Source organism: Carcharodon carcharias, chromosome 13 (genome assembly GCF_017639515.1).
Source record: "Carcharodon carcharias isolate sCarCar2 chromosome 13, sCarCar2.pri, whole genome shotgun sequence".
Classification (NCBI taxonomy): domain Eukaryota; kingdom Metazoa; phylum Chordata; class Chondrichthyes; order Lamniformes; family Lamnidae; genus Carcharodon; species Carcharodon carcharias.
The window spans coordinates 1,684,831-1,704,962 of NC_054479.1; the positions used below are offsets into that span (position 1 = coordinate 1,684,831).

A 20,132-nucleotide genomic window follows, 5' to 3' on the forward strand; every position below is an offset into this window, starting at 1 on the left:
GTGAACAGAACTTGGCGTGGTTTAGGGTGCTGGTAGCAGAGTTTTGGATGACCTCAAGTTTACAGAGGCTGAAAGATGGGAGACCAGCTAGGAGAGCATTCGAATACTCGAGCCTAGAGGTAACAAAGGCATGGGTGAAGATTTCAGCAGCAGATAAACTGAGGCAGAGCTGAATTAGGCAATGTTACTGAGACAAAGTAGTCAATCTGTACCCAAAAACCAAAATGAATCCTGCTTACCTCTTTACAATACTGTGTCAGAATATCATTGAACTTTCGCATCATTTGTTTGTTGATAGCTTCACGTGAGCGGATATGTCTAAATCTCAATAGCATGTCAAAAGCTGCTTCTGCAGAGCGGAGGTTCTTGAATGACTCATCAATAAAGTTCTTTGCTTCTCCTTCAATTAACTGCAAAAACAATGAATCAACTTTATTTATAATGTTCAAGTAGTTATAATTGAATGAAAAAGTTATAAAAGAAACTGTATTGTACAGGTCAATGGATTGAGTATCTAGGTGGATGCCACACTGACAGGTGGTCTAGCCAGTAAATGAGCCTGAACTATATGGACCAGAAGGTCCAAGTTCAACCTCAGTCTGTACTGGGTTAACTGCTCTCAGTTGGGTTGCAATAATTGGTTTCAATCCCCTGGGATTAGGAAGGGAAAAAATCATATCAGGTTTTGCAGTCCTAATAATCATCCAGCAGTTCTATATTGATTATCAAATTGTCATAAAATTTCCACAATGGGATTCCCTGATGGTTCAGTGGATAAATGCATTGTCTGAAGTTGTACTGAGCTATACAGACCAGATTCCAAGTTCAACCTCTGTTGAGTTCAATAATCTCAGTTGGAGTGACAATGCCATTATACTGGCATCATTGTCCCAAGGAGGTGGAGGGAAATCCATCCAGGATGTTGACTTTTGATTAGTATTCAGTGGCCGATTTGGACAGTCACACATGTTTGTCAGATGAAGGGCAGGATCGGATTCAGTTGCTATACCTTCCAAGGAACAAGGCTCAGTGTCTTGGTTCACACACCAACTTGGCCAAGACATCAGAGGATACCGGTATCCTTGGAATCATTTACCAACAAGCAAGACTGCAGTGTGGAGCAGAAGAGAGGGCGAATAATATGTACATAGCCTCCACCTCTGAGCATGGCATCAATGCAACTAGAAGTACAGGATATATGACTTCTCTTTTTGACTCCTGTAAAAGTTAAAGAAGTGTGAGTCACCTGAGCAAAGTATTCATTAAAACCCAATGCAACCCCAGCACAAGGCCTGATATTATTTTCCACTTCCCAGGCAGGCCATTGGGATGGTTTGAATGAGAAACATTATGAGTGCCGATCCTCCACTTCAGAATACAGCATCAAATAGCCTGGGAATATTCAATAGTGCATTGTGGAACTGACTAGGGATGAAGCTCTCAGCTATTTACAATCTATATCAATGACTTGAAAGAAGGGACCGAATATATGGTTGTTAACTCTGCTGATGACATAAAGATAGGTAGGAGAATAGGCTGTGAAGAGAATGTAAGGAGTCTACAAAGGGATAGAGATAGGTTAAGTGAGTGGGCAAAAATTTGGCAGATAGGGTACAATGCGGGAAATGTGAACTTGTTCACTTTGGCAGAAAGAACAGAAAAGTAGCATATTATTCAAATGGAGAGAAATTGCAGAACTCTGTGGTACAGAGGGATCTGGATGTCCTGGTACATGAATGACAAAAAGTTGGTTTGCAGGTATAGCAAGTGATTAGAAAAGCAAATGGAATGTTGGTGTTTATTGAAGGGGGAATGGAATATAAAAGTAGGTAAGTTTTGTTACAATTGTAAGTTGGTGAGACTACATCTGACCCAGCCAGCGAAGCCCACATCCTGTGAATTAATAAAAAAGTACTGTGTACATTTCTGGTTTCCTTACCTAAGAATTGCTATAATTGCATTAGAAGCAGCTTAGAGAAGGTTCATTTGACTAATTCCTTGGATGAAGGGATTATTTTATGAGGAAACTTTGAGCAGGTTGAGCCTGTATCCATTGGAGTTTAAAAGAATAAGAGATGATCTTATTGAAACATAAGATCCTGAGGGGATTTCACAGGGTGGATGCCAAGAGGGTGTTTTCCCTTGTGGGAGGCAATAGGACTATGGGACATAGTTTTAAAATAGGGGTCTCCCATTTATGATGGAGAAGAGGAGAATTTTTTTCTCCTAGAGGGTCATTCGTCTGTGGAATCCTCTTTCCCAGAAAACTGTGGAGGCTAGGTCATTGAATATTTTTAAAGCTGAGTCATGTAGATTCTCGATTAACAAGGGAGTCAAAGGTAATATGAGGTAGACAAGAAAGTAGAATTGAGGCCACAATTAGATCAGCCATGATCTTATCAAATGGAGGAGCAGGCTTGATGTTCCAAATGGTCTACTCCTGCTCCTAATTCGTACGTTCATAGGTATGTTTCTTTGATCTTGTATTGTGTAAAAAGACAGGATTAATTAGTAATGTCATATTAATGTCACTGGGAAAAAGCGATCATAATAATTGAATTCCGTGTTAAGTTAGAAAATGACATACTCCAATCACAAACAAAAATCTCACACTTAAGAAAAGCCAATTACACAGGTATAAGGGGAAAACTGGCTAAAAATGATAGGATAAATAAAGTAAAAGGTATCACAGTAAATGAACAGTCATAAACATTTAAAGAAACAATTCAAAATGTTCAACAAAAATACATCCCATTGAAAAACAAAAATTCAACAAGAGCCATCTATGGCTCACTCAGGAATTAAGGATAGTATTAGATTAAAGAGATTTATAATCTTGCAAAGAACAGGAGTAAGTCTGAGGATTGGGAATGTTTTAGAAACCTGCAAAGGGCAACCAAAAAGGGAAAAAAACAGAATATGAGAGTAAACTAGCCTGACCTATTAAACAGATTGCAAGGGCTTTTATAGGAATTTAAAAGGAAGAGAGTAGCTAAAGTAAATATTGGTCCCTTAGAAACAGATATAAGAGAAATTATCATGGGAAATGGCAGAGGCATTGAACAAATATTTTGTGTCTGCCTTTACAGTGAAGACACAAGTTTTTTTTAGAGAAAGAGGATAACTTAGAGGCTAAAAAGAGCGAGGAAATTAAGGAAATTAATATCAACATAGAAAAAGTATTGGAGAAACTTAAGGGAGTAAAATCTGGCAAATCCCCAGGACCTGAAGATCTATACCCTAGGGTTCTATAAGAGATAACTACAGAGATAGTGGATGCACAGCTATGGTTCTCCGAAATTCCTTAGATTCGGGAAAGATTGCAAGTTAGCAAATGTTACACCACTTTTCAAGAAAGGCGGGAACAAGAAAGTAGTGAACTACAGGTCAGTTATTATGACATCAGTTGTTGGGAAAATGCTGGAATCTATTATTAAGGAAGTCTTATCAAGGCACTTAAAAAGTACAGTATGATTAGAACAAGTCAACATGGTTTTATTAAATGGAAAACCTGTTTGATAAATTTATTAAGAGTTTTTTGAGGATCTATCTAATTAGGCAAATAAAGGGGAACCAGTAAATGCAGTATACTTGACATTCGATAAGATGCCACACAAAGTGTTACTAGGCAAGATAAGGGCTCAGGAGTTGGGGGTAATATATTAGCATGGATAGAGGATTGGTTAACAGACTGAATGCAGAGAGTGGGCATAAACAAAGCTTTTTTAAGTTGGCAAGCTAAGGCTAGCGGAGTACAGCAAGGATCAGTGCTTGGGGCCTCAGTTATTTACAATCTATATTAATTACTTAGATGAAGAAACATAGGAACATAGGAAATAGGAGTAGGCCATTTGGCCCCTCCAGTCTGCTCTGCCATTCAACCAGATCATCTATCTCAATGCCATTTTCCCACACTATCCCCATATCCCTTGATGCCTTTAATACTTAAAAAATTGCCAATCTCTGTCTTGAATGTACTCAATGACTGAGCCTCCACAGCCCTCTGATTAGAGAATTCCAAAGATTGACCACCCTCTGAGTTAAGAAATATCTCCTCACCTCAGTCCTAAATGCCCTACCCCTTATTCTCAGACTGGTTCTAGACTCCCCAGCCAGGAGAAACATTTTTCCTGCATGTACTCTGTCAATCCTTGTACGAATTTTAAATGTTTGAATGAGATCACCTCTCATTCTTCTAAATTCTAAAGAACGCAGGGCTAGTCTCCTCAATCTGTCCTCATAGGACAACCCATTGTTTAAAAAGGGATCAAAGGAAATGCCAAACAATTATAGGCCAGTTAGTCTTACATCAGTGGTGAGCAAATTAGTAGAATCAATTCTGAGATATAGGATTAACTGTTATGTGGAAAAGTATGGACTAGTCAGGGATGGTCAGCATGGATTTGTTAAAGGAAGGTCTTGCCTCACAAATTTGATTGAATTCTTTGAGGAAGTGACAAGAAGGGTTGATGAAGGTAGTGCAGTGGATGTTGTGTACATGGATTTTAGCAAGGCATTTGACAAAGTCCCACATGGCAGGTTGGTCAGGAAAGTAAAAGCCCATGGGATTCAGGGTAATGTGGCAAACTGGACAAAAGGTTGGCTTTGTAACAGGAAACAAAGGGTAATGGTCGATGGGTGCCCTTGCGAATGGAAAGTTGTCTCAAGTGGTGTTCCACAGGGCTCGGTGTTGGGACCCTTGCTGTTTGTGCTATATATTAACGGTTTGGGCATGAACATGGGGGCACAAATGGGAAATTTGCAGATGACACAAAGATTAGCCGAGTAGTGGATAGTGTAGAGGATAGTCATAATCTCCAAAACAATATAGATGGGTTGGTGGAGTGGGTGGTAAAGTGGCAGATGGATTTTAACATAGAGAAGTGTGAGGTCATACATTTATGGAGGTCAAACAGTTAGGGATTACACAATAAATGGGAATATACTAAGAGGGGTAGATGAAGTGAGAGACCTTGGCGTACAAGTACACAGGTCCCTGAAGGCAGCAGTTCAAGTAGACAAGGTTGTAAAGAAGGCATATGGAATGCTCTCCTTCATTGGCAGAGGTATAGAATATAAAAGTAAGGATATAATGTTGGAATTGTATAAAACACTGGTGAGGACACAACTGGAGTATTGTGTGCAGTTCTGGTCACCACATTACAGGAAGGATGTAATAGCTCTGGAGAGAGTGCAGAGGAGGTTTACAAGAATGTTGCCAGGGTTAGAAAAGTGTAGCTACGAGGAGAGATTGGATAGGTTGGGGTTTTTTTCCTTAGAACAAAGAAGGCTGAGAGGTGACTTGATTGAGGTGTACAAAATTATGAGGGGAATAGACAGAGTGGACAGGATAAAATTGTTTCCCTTGGTGGAGAACTCTAGAACCAGGGGACATAGATTCAAGATAAGTGGCAGAAGATGTAGGGGGGACATGACGAAGAACTTTTTTACGCAGAGGGTAGTGGGTGCCTGGAATTCGCTGCCCAAGTTAGTGGTAGAGGCAGAAATTCTAAACTCTTTTAAAAAGTACCTGGATCTGCACCTTAAGTGCTGTAAACTGCAGGGCTATGGGCCAGGTGCAGGAAGGTGGGATTAGAAAGAGCACCCCTAAGTGTCCTCAGGCTGGCATGGGCAAGATGGGCCAAATGGCCTCTTTCTGTACTGTAACTTTTCTATGGTTCTATGGTTATAACCCCACCATCCCAGGAATCAGTTTGTGAACCTTTGCTGCACTCCCTCTATGGCAAGTATATCCTTCCTTAGGTAAGGGGACTAAAACTGTACACAATACTCCAAGTACACTCTCACCAAGGCTCCATATAATTGCAGCAAGATCTCTTTACTCCTGTACTCAAGTTATCTTGCAATAAAGGCCAATTTACCACTTTCCTTCCTAATTGCTTGCCAAACCTGCATGTTAACTTTCAGTGACTCATGAACAATGACACCTAGGTCCCCTTGGGCATCAACACTTCCCAGTATCTCACCATTTAAGAAACACTCTGCACTTCTGTCTTTCCTATCAAAGTGAATAACTTCAATTTTTTCAACATTATAATCCAAATGCTATGCTTTGCCCACTCACTTAGCCTGTCTAAATCTCCTTGAAGCCTTTGTGCATCCTTCTCACAGCTCACATTCCCACCTAGTTTTGTGTCAGAGTAATATATCTAAATTTGCTGATGATACAAAGCTAAGTGGAAAGCTAAGCTGTGGGGAGGATACAGAGGGGCTGCAAAGATATATAGACAGGTTAAGCGAATGGGCACAAGGTGTCAGATGGATTAAAATGCAGGGAAATGTGAAGTTATTCACTTTGGTCATAAGAATAGAAAAGCAAAATATATTTCAGAAAGCGTGGAACTTGTAAATATAGATGTTCAAAGAGACTTGGATTTATTCATACAAGGATTGCAGAAAGTTAGTATGTAAGTGCAGCAAACATTTAGGAAGGCAAAATGCGTGTTGACCTTTATTGCAAGGGGATTGGAGTACAGGAATAAAAAAAATCTTGCTACGATTGAACATACGAACATACGTGCATACAAACATATGAAATAAGAGCAGGAGTAGGCCGCTCAGCCCTTCAAGCCTGCTCCACCATTCAATAAGATCATGGCTGATCTGACTGTAATGTCCCGCCTACCCACTGATAACCTTTTATGGTTTTGAGGAGACCACATTTGGAATACTGTGTGCAGCTTTGATCTCTACATTTAAGGAAGAATATATTTGCATTGCAGGCAGGACAGTGAAGGTTTGCTAAATTGGTTTCTAGGATGAAGGGGTTATCCTATGATGAGAGGCTCAGTAAATTGGACCTATTTCTCTGGAGTTTAGAAGAACAAGAGACAATCTCATTGAAACATACAAGGGGCACAGTCTCAGGATAAGGGGCTGATCATTTAAGACTGAGATGAGGAGTAACTACTTCACTCAAATTGTTGTGAATCTTTGGAATGCTCTACCCCTGAGGGCTGTGAATGCCCCATCATTTTTCATCTCTCGGGGAATTAAGGGATATGGGGAGCAGTTGGGAAAGTGGTTTTGAAGCTCAAGATCAGACATGATGGTATTGAATGGTGGAGCAGGCTCAACAAGCCATATGGTCTACTTCTGCTCCTAATGCTTGTGTTCTTGACTACAAGAGGTGCAAAAAAAAACAGGGAAATTACTTGTTTCTGCGCAGAAATTTTACATATGAACATACGAATTAGGATCAGAAGTAGGTCACTCAGCCCCTCGAGCCTGCTCCGCCATTCAATAAGATCATGGCTAATCTGATTGTAACTTCAACTCCACATTCCCACCTACCCCTGATAACCTTCCAACTCCTTGTTTATTAAGAATTCATCTAGCTCTGCCTTAAGAGTGTTCAAAGACTGCTTCCACTGCTTTTTGAGGAAGAGAGTTCCAAAGATTCAGGCCCTCTTTTTGAGGATTCTAAAATATTAATGACTTAATGTGAAACAGATTTTATCATAAAAAAAATTAAGAGATTCGATCATTAAAAGTATTTCCAATGTTACTATACCTGAACCTGAGTATCGAAATCCTCCATAACAACCTTCCACATTTGGCTATGACGAATGCTAAACAAATCAAAGGATAATTCCACAATAGGTACAACCAGATCATTAACCCTTTTAACTACATCATCAATCCGCTTAGGGTCTCCAGTTACAGCTTTCAATTCTGGTCCAAAGATGTTGTAAAATTCTTCTCGTATCTGGTGATTTTACAAGACCAAACAGAATTTTCTTTGTTTACTTTGTGTTGCTCTGATGTTTACAATGATTAACAAAAAAATACATTTCTTCATGATGATCAATCAAAACATCTACTTATTACTTAGTATTGAGTTTCTGAGTTTGTACCACTGAGAATGACTATTAAATATTCTGAACGTTAGAAGATGAACAAGAGGCAGCACTGGAAATTCTGGGGTGAACCCACAGCTTACCACGCTGTGGCACATCAGGTTGAAATATTAACCTATGCAGCTAAGTTTAACAAGTATACAAAGCTTGCGCATTACATCTTTAGCCTTTTTAGAACAAATCTGTTTACTTTTTTGTAACTATAATAAACCTGCACACGTTTTGTGTATAATGGAAAGAGGGGGATTAAACAGCCCTGATTTCTCCTCTCACTGCCCGTCCGCAACCAGAAAGGTGTTTTGATTTTGATTTCCCTCTTTATAAGTGGTGGTGTATTTTTCCCAAACACTCAGTTTTGGTACGATCCAATTTCTATCAAAACTCCACAATAAACTCGAGACAGTGTAAACTCAGAGGGCTGATTTATTCGCACACATTCAAACATGAGAGATGGGGCTGCAACATAGCCTCCTTTTTCACTCACAATAAAAGGGAGGAATAGGGAAAGAAAGGAAAAAAAACAGGGTAAAGAATTATTGTTTCACATGAGTCCAGAGTCCGGAATCAAAGTCCAATGGTGTATTTTTTCACAGAGCATAGGCAGCAAGTGATAGACAGGGCCAAGCGAACCCACAACCAACAGATCAGATCAAAGCTCTGCAGTCCTGCAACATTCAGTCATGAATAGTGGTGAACAATTAAACAACTCACTGGAAGAGGTGGCTCCACAAATATCCCCATCCTCAATGATGGGGGAGCCCAACACAGCAGTGCAAAAGATAAGGCTGAAGCATTTGCAACAATCTTCAGCCAGAGGTGCTGAGCAGATGATCTATCTCGGCCCCCTCAGGAGGTCCCCTGCATCACAGATGCCAGTCTTCAGTCAATTTGATTCACTCCACGTGATATTAAGAAATGGCTGAAGGCACTGCAAAGGCTATGGGCCCTGACAATATTTCAGCAATAGTACTGAAGACTTGTGTTCCAGAACTTGCCACGCCCCTAGCCAAGCTGTTCCAGTACAGCACAGGCATCTGCCCGGCCATGTGGAAAATTGCCCAGGTATGTCTTATACACAAAAAGCAGGACAAATCCAAGCCAGCTAATTATCACCCCATCAGGGGTTATCAACAGTGCTATCAAGCGGCACTTGCTTAGCAATAACCTGCTCACTGATGCCCAGTTTGTGTTCCGCCAGGGCAACTCAGCTCCTGACATTACAGCCTTGGTTCAAACATGGACTAAAGAGCTGAGCTCTCGAGGTGAGATGAGCGTGACTGCCTTTGACATCAAGGCAGCATTTGACCAAGTGCGGCACCAAGGGGACCTAGCAAAACTGCAGTCAGTGGGAATCAGGGGGAAAACTCTCCGCTGGTTGGTGTCATACCTAGCACAAAGAAAGATGGTTGTGGTTGTTGGGAGTCTGTCATCTCATCTCCAGGACATCACTGCAGAAGTTCTTCAGGGTAGTGTCTTAGGCCCAACCATCTTCAGCTGCTTCATCAATAACCTTCCTTCCATCATAAGGTCAGAAGTGGGGATGATCACTGATGATTGCCCAACGTTCAGCACCATTCATGACTCCTCAGATACTGAAGGCATCCATGTCCAAATGCAGCAAGACCTGGACAATATCCAGGCTTGGGCTGACAAGCGGCAACTAACATTCGCGTCACACAAGTGTCAATCAATGACCACCTCCAACAAGAAAGAATCCAACTATCACCTCTTGATGTTCAATGGCATTATCATCACTGAATCCCCCACTATCAACATCCTGAGGGTTACATTTGACCAGAAACTGAATTGGACTAGCCATATAAATACTGTGGCTACAAGAGCAGGTCAGAGGCTAGGAATCCTGCAACAAGTAACTCACCTCCTGACTCCCCAAATCCTATCCACCCTCTACAAGGTACAGGTCAGGAGTGTGATGGAATACTCCCCACTTGCCTGGATGAATGCAGCTCCCACAACACTCAAGAAGCTTGACACCGTCCAAGACAAAGCAACTCACTTGATTGGCATCACATCCACAAATATTCACTCCCTCTGCTGCTACTGTGCATCAGTGGTGGTGTGTACCATCTACAAGATGCACTGCAGGAATTCACCAAAGCTCCTTAGACAGCACCTTCCAAACTCACAACCACTACCTTCTAGAAGGACAAGGGCAGCAGATAGATGGGAACACCACCACCTGGAAGTTCCCCTCCAAGTCACTCACCATCCTGACTAGAAATATATCACCATTCCTTCACTGTTGCTGGGTCAAAATCCTGGAACTCCCTTCCAAACAGCACTGTAGGTGTACCTACACCACATGGGTTGCAGCGGTTCAAGAAGGCAGCTCACCACCACCTTCTCAAGGGCAATTAGGGATGGGCAATAAAGAACAAAGAACAAAGAAAAGTACAGCACAGGAACAAGCCCTTCAGCCCTCCAAGCCTGTGCCGATCATATTGCCTGTCAACTAAAACATTTTGCACTTCCGGAGTCGGTATTCCTCTATTCCCATCCTATTCTTGTAGTTGTCAAGCTGCCTCTTAAAAGATAATAAATTAAAAATAAATGCTGACCCAGCCAGCGAAGCCCACATCCTATAAATGAATTTTTAAAAAAATTTTTAAACAGAGTTCGCAGGCCGAACGGTCTATTTTCTGTGCTATAGTGTTCTATGGTTCTATGGTTTAAACTGATGCTGGATAATTGACTTTTCCAGTACAGCTGACTTCCATGATGGGATAAGCACATAGAGATGAATTTGACTTGTAGGCACTGATACAGAAGTTCATGGCTAATCTGATTGCAACCTCAACTCCACATTCCCACCTACCCCCGATAACCTTTTACCTCCTTGTTTGGTAGAAACAGTGTAGAATTGGGGCCAGGCAGTTAAACATGGACAGAGCTCTGGTTCTGAGCTGTTGCTAGGTTGATGGCAGTCTGAGCTTTGCAGCTCCACAAGGCAATATTATAGGTTCCAGCAGCTTGTTAGGTGGGGGAGGTCATGTGACTCCCACCTCCACTTTGGCTTGGGCAAAGGATATATATTCCTTTGTCTGGATTCTTGAGATTGGTAATGTTTCAACCATTAATAATTTCAAAAGAGGTTTCAGGATTCTTTGTCCTCACAGACCGGTTGTCTCTGTTGGCTAAGCCTGGTCTTAGAAATATAAATGGCCTTTGTACAACTCCCTTGGACTAGATCTCTGCAGTCACAGGTATCATTAGCACCTCTTTAGAGATAATGAGATGTCAGCTTCTCTAAATGCCAGACATTTCAGTTTGTTTGAGTCATGGCCAGCCACGGCTTCAGTCATTTTAAAGCCATTGTCCAGTTTTTTTAAAGATTTTATAAATTAACCATGATGATATATATTATATATATTATAAGAATATCGAGTGAGTCCCCTGACACATGTCTGTTCTACTTGAATTCTTGTAACATTTTAGTCACACTTTTTGTGTTAACTTCTTGTCATTATAATTCTTGATGTAATAAGGAATATGAATTTATGGGTACTATGAAAATCAAGCGATATGTGTCATGAAACTAACTTATTGTGGTCTATTGTAAAGTAGGTTTATGGGTATGAGTGTGAATGGCTGTTTGTAAGCTGATTTAATTGAATTAGAGTCAAATAGACTGCAAGCTTAAGTTTAGGCTAAAAGGCATTTGAAATGCTAATGAGTAAACATGAATAAGGGCTTAGCATGTAAGGTGTGAAGGAAATATGCATTTTTAGATACGTGAAGGGGTTGTTTAGGTTTCAAAGGGATGATAGGATGTTTACAACTAACAAGATAAGCAAGGTCAAGCAGTGCGTTTATTTTTCCCAAAGGTGCTAACCATATTGGCAACATGAAAGGTTTTTATGTTATGAGAAAAGTAAATTTTCAAAGACATACAGAACAATGAATTTACAGATTAAAGAGAGAGAAACATATATAAAAAGAATGGAAGGCTTTGTTGGGGGCCATGTAAGTCTAAGAGGACTGTGTAAAACAGCCTTGGGGAAGCCTCCAGCCACTTTAACAGAAGTCTGCTGTGTCCTGTAACCAAAGGTGGAGGAAAGCCTTTGTAATTCCACTGTCAGGTGGGTGCTGTGGTAAACTTGCTGGCATGATGTTTAAATTTAAAATCTATTTTGGATGGTTGGAGCTAGGACACCACCCTGAGGAACTTCTGCAGTGATGTCCTGGAACTGAGATGATTGACCCCCAACAACCACAACCATCTTCCTTTGTGCTAGGTATGACAGACCAATGGAGAGTTTCCCCCCTGAATCCCATTGACTCTAGTTTTGCAGGGCACCCCAATGTCAAACTTTCTGCCTTGATGTCGAGGGCACTCACTCTCACCTCAACTCTGGAGTTCAGCTCTTTTGTCCATGTTTGAACCATGTTTATTTCTAAGCAAATGCCACTTGATAGTACTGTCGATGACGCCTTCCATCACTATACTGATGATCGAGAGTAGGTCAATATGGCTGTAATTGAGTGGGTTGAATTTGTCCTGCTACAGGGACATATCTGTAAAATTTACCACATTGCTGGGTAGATGCCATTGTTGTAGTTCTACTGGAACAACTTGGCTAGGGACGCGGCAAGTTCTGGAGCCTGTTGCCGGAATATTGTTAGGTCCCTTAGCCTTTGCACTATCCAGTGCCTTAGCCATTTCTTGATATCACGCGGAATGAATTAGATTGGCTGAAGATTGGCATCTATAATGGGGGGACCTCCACGGAAGGCCAGGATGGATTGTCAAACTGGCACTTCTGGCTGAGGATTGTTGCGAATGCTTCAGCCTTATCTTTTGAACTGATGTGCTTGGCTCCTCCATAATTGGGGACATTTGTGGAGCCTCCTCCAATGAATTGTTTAATTATCCACCTCCATTCATGGCTGGATATTAAAAGTATAATATTAAAAGAGGTAGGGAGGTAGAGCTGGCTTGGTGTAGGGAGGTGCACAAGAAACTGGACTCAGTGGATCAGGGTATTCCGGAGGGGATTGTCACACCAGATGAGGTTATTTATATAAAGTTAAGTGCCCTTTCTTTTATTGAGTGAGCATCAGAATATTAAGACTTCTTATCCGTTATCTCCCTTACAGTTCAACAGATGAGGTGTCACCAGTGTTCCTGTCAATAGAAGAATCTGTTTGAAAGAGGATGATAGAGTTGGTAGAGAGAGAGGAAATCTGTAGCCCAAAAAGAAATAAATCTGTTTATTACGTGCAATGGAATGACTCTACTACTCTTAGCTCTCTTTCACCAACATCTCCAAAGGACATGGTCATTACTATCTGTGATCCTTTTGGCTGAAAACTTGGGGCTGAATTTTATGCCAATTGGGCTGGCGCGTGCCCAACTCAATTAGGTGTGAAATCGCGCGAGATGACATCGGGTGAGCATCCCAATGTCATCCTGCACTCATGTGATATTTCCATCAGCGGGCGCACCCAAACATCGGAAGCACACCCGCTGACAACTAGGGGGGCAATTAAGCCCAAAAGGCACAATTGTTTGTCATTTTACATATGCCGTTAATTGGCCGGCCAACAGGAAATCGCGGTCAGGGACTGATTGTGGTCAGCGGTCCGTTTCCCAGCCGATCCCGGGCCCGCTGATCGCGCCCACCTTCTGAGTTGAAAATTCAGGCCTTGGATTTGCAGCTTCTGTGATAGATTCTATCTTTGTTTACAGTGCTTATTGTAATGTTGCATTGAGATCCAACGGTTAGCCAACAACCATGATGTGAGAGCTTTCTTTAGGGCCACCTATGGCCCAAGCACCCACTGCAAGAATCCTCCTCAATCGCCTTCTCCCTGTGGCTGAAGAGCTCTTCCCAGAGTCACAATGCTGATTCGGCCTACTAAGGGGCACAACAGACATGATCTTCACCTCGCAGCAACTGCAAGGGAAATGCAGGGAACAGCACCAACCCTTGTACATGACCTACTTTGACCTCACAAAGCTTTCGACACTGTCAACCGTGAAGGGTTATGGAACATCCTCCTCTGTTTTGGCTGCCCCCAAAATGTTGTCCCCATCCTCCACCTGCTCTATGATAACATGCAAGCCATGATCTTGACCAACAGATCCACCACAGACCAAATCTACATTCAGACTGGGATCAAGCAAGGCTGTGTCATTGCACCGGCGCTCTTCTTGATCTTCCTTGATCCACAAAGAGGCCTTGGACAAAGTGGACCACTTTCCGTCCATTGGGAGCCTACAGTCAACAAGAGCAGACATCAATGATGAGATCCAATAGCACCTTCAGTGTGCCAGCATAGCCTTCGGCTGCCTGAGGAAGAGAGCGTTTGAAGACCAGGACCTCAAACCCAGCACCAAGCTCATGGTCTACAGAGCAGTAGTGATACCCACTCTCCAAAATGGATCAGAGACATGGACTATGTACAGCAGGCATCTCAAAACTCTGGAGAAGTACCACCAATGCTGCCTCCATAAGATCCTGCAAATTCATTGGCAGGATACGTGCACCAACATCAATGTTTTCACTCAGGCCAATATCCCCAACATCAAAGCATTGACCACGCTCGATCAGCTCCGCTCTTTGGGCCACATTGTCCACATGTCTGACACAAGACTTCCGAAACAAGCGCTCGGAGCTTCGGCACGGCAAGCGAGCCCCAGGAGGGCAGAGGAGAAGCTTCAAGGACACCTCAAAGCCTCCTTGAAAAAGTGCAACATCCCCACCGACATCTGGGAATCCCTGGCCCAAGACCATGCGAATTGGAGGGGAAGCATCTCTGGAAGGAGTTGGACACCTCAAGTCTCATTGCCATGGGCTAGCTGAAGCCAAGCATCCACAGCAAAAGGAGTGTGTGGCAACCTGGGCACCCCACACACCCGTTCCCCCTACCACCTTCCGCCTCATCTGTGACAGAGGCTGTAGGTCATGCATTGGACTCTTCAGTCACCTGAGAACTAATTTTTAGTGTGGAAGCAAGTCATCCTCAACCCTGAGGGACAACCTAAGGAGAAGAAAAGATTGAGGGAAAGCTTGAAGTCCAGTAACTATGCTTAATCTGGCAAAGTTTCTGAATGTAGTTGCTCTCTGGATGTTTTGAATTGAAATGAAGGTCAGCAGGAGGTGGCTTCACAATTCTTGAAGAACACCTCGCAAAGAAAGTTTAAGGGATTAATTGTCATTTGAGTCAAATCTCTTCTTTCTGAGAAAGTTTTGTCCAAGTTTGGGTGTTTTCATCAATTTTCTTTGAAAATATAATTCCTTCACTAAAGTGCAGAGGACCAGAAAGGAATAGAAGAAAAAGAGTTGGTCATTCAGCCCCTTCTGCCTGTTGCGTCAATCTAGCTGGACCAATCCCAGTCCTCACCTGCTGCTACTTATTATAGAATGAGGCTAATTACAGTTTTTGAGAAATGGCATCCCAGTCATTTCCCCACACCACCTGCAGCTCAGGGAAGCAAGTGTAGAATTTGGATCCTATCTGAATAAAGAAGTATTGAAAAGGAAAGAAACTAATGGCTTTTGTCTCCCCAAGGGAAGGAGTCAACAGTTTATAAATATCTGTGAATCTAAATAGAAACTTGTATAACAATTAGCCTCTAATTGATCTCAGGTTGTGCCTGTTTAATTCTCCTGGGCTTTGCAACATTAAATAAGCAGGCTGATGTTACACATAATAATACATTACTCACTATGTACCATAATGTCCCTGTCCTTACAAAATATGAGTAAGGGGAAGTGGTAGAGTAGTGGTATTGTCACTGGACTACTAATCCAGAGGCCCAAGGTAATGCCCTGGGGACCTGGGTTTGAATCTCACCACAGCAGATGGTGAAATTTGAATTCAATAAGAATCTGAAACATGAGTGACATTGAAGGAGATTGATGAGTAATGCATTAAAAGCCTTGCATTATGTAGATGATATCCATTTAACATTTCAACATAAATTCCTATGACCACATTTAGGATAGAAAAATGATGTTGTAAATCTGTTACATTGGAATTACACTCCCCCACCAGGGAAGACAGTGAAGCAGCAACACCAATGGCAGGTGGCATGTTTATAGACAGTTTTCATTATAAATGGTAATCACAGAGATTTATAATGCAAATATATAAAAATATGGACAGAATGTATGATTTTGAAATGGGGGCTGAATCATGTCCGTGCATCCTGGTCCCCATATCCCCTGCCGTCTAATCTCATTGTATCTGAAGACGACAATTTGTCCTGACTCCGACCATAACATCTCAGGGGATCAACTAGTAACTATTATAATTTTCTACTGAAGTAAAGATCAATAAACATAATTAAAATGTTTTAAAAGGATATTTCTTAAAAGCTCAAAACATGTTAACCTCAAACAGAAAATGCTCATAGGGTTTTTTTCTATCATTTGCCATACCTGTAAGATCTCATAAATATGTTGACAGATGGTAATCATGTAATCAGTATTCTCAAACAGTCGTTTCCTATCAAATTCCCAGCGTTGATCTCTTCCTGAAGCTTCAATTTTAGAACGAATATCGAAGTACGCGTCTTTCCATACCTGGAGGGTGTGTTTGGCTTCTAAAACATGTTGCTTTGCTGCTGTTGAGCTGTGCCTTACAAGTAAAATAAAGGAAGACAATTGGAGAGTTAGTAAAGCTTTTTATCAGAACACAAAAGAGAAGACTAGTTCAAACCTGTTGGCTTTAATATGTCTGAGAGTAACACCCAAAAGGGACTGACGAAACTGTCACATCCACCAGGGACTGACAAGACTGTCACACCCACCAGGGAAATGACGAGACTGTCACACACACCAGGGACTGATGAGACTGTCACATGCACCAGAGAACTTACGAGAATGTCAAATAGGCCAGGGACTGACGAGATTGCCACACCCACCAGGGAACTAACGAGACTGTCACACCCACCAAGGACTGACAAGACTGTCAGACACAGCAGGGACTGACAAGGCTGTCACACCCACCAGGAACTGACAAGAATGTCAGAGACACCAGGGACTGACGAGACCGTCTCACCCACCAAGGACTGACAAGACTGTCAGGCACAGCAGGGACTGACAAGGCTATCACACCCACCAGGAACTGACAAGACTGTCAGAGACACCAGGGACTGACAAGGCTGTCACACCCACCAGGGACTGACAAGGCTGTCTCACCCACCAGGGACTGACAAGGCTGTCACACCCACCAAGGACTGACAAGATTGCCACACCCACCAGGGACTGACAAGTCTGTCTCACCCACCAAGGACTGACAAGACTGTCAGACACACCAGGAACTGACAAGACTGTCACACCCACCAGGGACTGACAAGACTGTCACACCCACCAGGGACTGCCAAGACTGTCTCACCCACCAGGGATTGACAAGACTGTCACACCCACTAGGGAATGACAAGACTGTCACATCCACCACGGAATGACAAGACTGTCACACCCACCAGGGAATGACAAGACTGTCACATCCACCAGGGAATGACGAGACTGTCACACCCACCAGGGAATGACGAGACTGTCACACCCATCAGGGATTGACAAGACTGAACACCCACCAGGGAATGACAAGACTGTCACATCCACCACGGAATGACAAGACTGTCACACCCACCAGGGAATGACGAGACTGTCACACCCACCAGGGACTGATGAGACTGTCACACCCACCAGGGACTGATGAGACTCTCACACCCCCAGGGACTGACAAGACTGTCACATCAACCAGGGACTGATAAGACTGTCACATCCACAAGGGACTGGCAAGACTGTCACACCCACCAGGAACTGGCAAGACTGTCACATCCAGCAGGAACTGATGAGACTGTCACGCAGACCAGGGAACTTACGAGACTGTCACACCCACAAGGGACTGACGAGACTGTCACACCCACCAGGGAACTGATGAGTCTGTCACACAGACGAGGGACTTACGACACTGTCACACCCACCCGGCACTGACGAGACTGTCACACATACCAGTGATTGACAAGTCTGTCACATCCACCAGGGACTGGCGAGACTGTCACACCCACCAGGGACTGGATAGGCTGTCACATCCACCAGGGACTGACGAGACTGTCACACAGACCAGGGACTGATGAGACTGTCACACCCACCAGGGAACTGATGAGGCTGTCACACAGACGAGGGACTTACGACACTGTCACACCCACATGGGAGGCCTTGTAGAGCAGGTCAGCGCAGCTGGCAACAGCGCCCAAAATGCCATCCAGTGCAGGACGAGGATGAATGATCTCATCCACTCGACCTGCTAAGTCATCCATCAACTCCCACCAATATCAAACTCTTATCATGACATCATGCACTCAAGCGGCTATTCTCTTCAGGGATCTCACACAACCATTAGCGGGGGTCACATTTCTCGCACCGAGGCATTCACATCATGACCATCCCATCTTTCATGTTACTCACACTCCATCCTCTGGCCCTGGGGAGGGCTCACCACACACAGGGGCATGCGTCTCACCCAACCTCTGCTCCATCCCTTCTCATCACATGCCTTTCTTTCTTCCTCATACAGGCCAAGCTGGCACACAACAGGCACAAGAGGTTGCAGACCAGGGGAGGGACAGCCGACATCATTGCCTCACTGAGTTTGAGGAGGCTGCAGCTAAGCTGGCTGCAGAGGACAGGAAACGCTCCTGTGCAGAAGGGGAGATCGGCCTTTCCCAGCAACCTAGTACGGATCAAAGCTCAATCACTTCATCAAATCCTGACATTCACAGTGAGTCACATGTAGTTTTACATAGCTCATGCTCAGTAACTGAAACTCTACTTTCTATTTTCCAGGCACCAGCAGATTGAGGCTCCCAAGCCAGTCAAACACTAGTATAAGCCCCCAGACCACATCTGAAGAGGAAGCTCTGGAAGAACAGTCATGGCGCTCACACGCACCCTCCACCAGCTCAAAGACACACACGTCATGTGCTCGGGACTGAGACCATTTGCAGCCAACCAATAACGCACACAAGACAGCTGTGATTGACATGGAACTTGATGGGCTGGATATCGACATAGCTTTCCTACAAGAGACCAGGATCACCTGGAGCGGATCACTGAAAGATAAACATTACGCATTCATCAGGGGAAGATTTCAGAAGGAATGTGTGAGCACGATGTAGGCTTTGCTGTAAGTGATCGCGACTCTCGATGATCGAGCTGCCACAAACGGTTCAGAATGTTTTCTCTCCATCTGTCTCTCAACCCAAATGGGGCCAGTTAACCACATTAGTAACAGCTCCAATGTTGTGCTCCACTACAGAGGCAAAAGACCAGTTCTATGAAGGACTGGACAGTGCTCTCAACAGAATCCTTAAGTCAGAACATCTTTACCTACTGGGGGGTTTCAACACAAGAGTGGATGTGGACCATGAGACATGGCCCTCCTGCCTCAGACATCATGAGCTGAGAAAGATAAAAGGAAAATGTACAGAAACTGCTTGACCTTTGCTGCTACCACGATATTTGTGTAACTAACACCTCCTTTCAGAACAAACCGTGCCACAATGTGTCCTGGAAACATCCAAGATCAGGGCATTAGTGCCAGCTGGATCTGACCATCACCAGATGTGACTCTCTGAACAGCATTCTCAAACCACACACAGCTACCAGAGCACTGACTATGATAAAGATCACTCCCTGCTATGCATCAGGGTTAGGATGTAATACTTGAAGTTTCTCATTCAAAGTAGAAATACTGTCCTTGAATCAATGTCAGCCATACTATCTACCCAGATAAAGCCAACAGTTCCTCGACTCGATTAAACAGGTGCTCTCCAGCATTCCCACACAGCATGCAGAAGTGAAATGGAACATACTTCAAGACACCATCTACAATCTCACACTGTCAACATATGGGAAGCATGAGCAGAAAACTGCTTACTGCTTCAAGACTATCATTGCTGTGATGGAACCGGTCATTGAATTTCAAATGACCTGCTCTCATTAATTACAAGAAAGACAGGGAGATTGGAGCCAGAAACCTCTGAATGCCCTAAGAACCGTTTGAAGTAGAGTCTAACAGGTGCTAGGCGATTCACCATTGACTACTGGTTACAACTTTGCCAGAATATCCAGGCATCCTTTGACACAGGGAATGTTAGGGACATGTATGAAAGAATCAAAAAGGCAACAGGTCCCTCAGCAAAGAAAACAACTCCACTGAAAACTGGAGTATCAGACTAGATTATGTGCTTGAGCCTCTGGAGTAAGGTGTGAACTC

The 20,132-nt window shown here is 43.3% G+C and overlaps 1 protein-coding gene across 1 annotated transcript in view; it reads right to left on the minus strand.

The window, feature by feature from the left end:
- The window catches only part of dnah10 (dynein axonemal heavy chain 10), a 317,805-nt gene that overhangs the window by 262,262 nt on the left and 35,411 nt on the right, over window positions 1-20,132 (minus strand). The window contains exons 10-12 of the mRNA XM_041203322.1: window positions 16,289-16,487; window positions 7,535-7,729; window positions 240-410 (exon numbers count right to left, since the gene is read on the minus strand). Of these exons, the coding sequence (XP_041059256.1) occupies window positions 240-410; window positions 7,535-7,729; window positions 16,289-16,487 (565 nt within the window). The remainder of the gene's footprint in view (window positions 1-239; window positions 411-7,534; window positions 7,730-16,288; window positions 16,488-20,132) is intronic.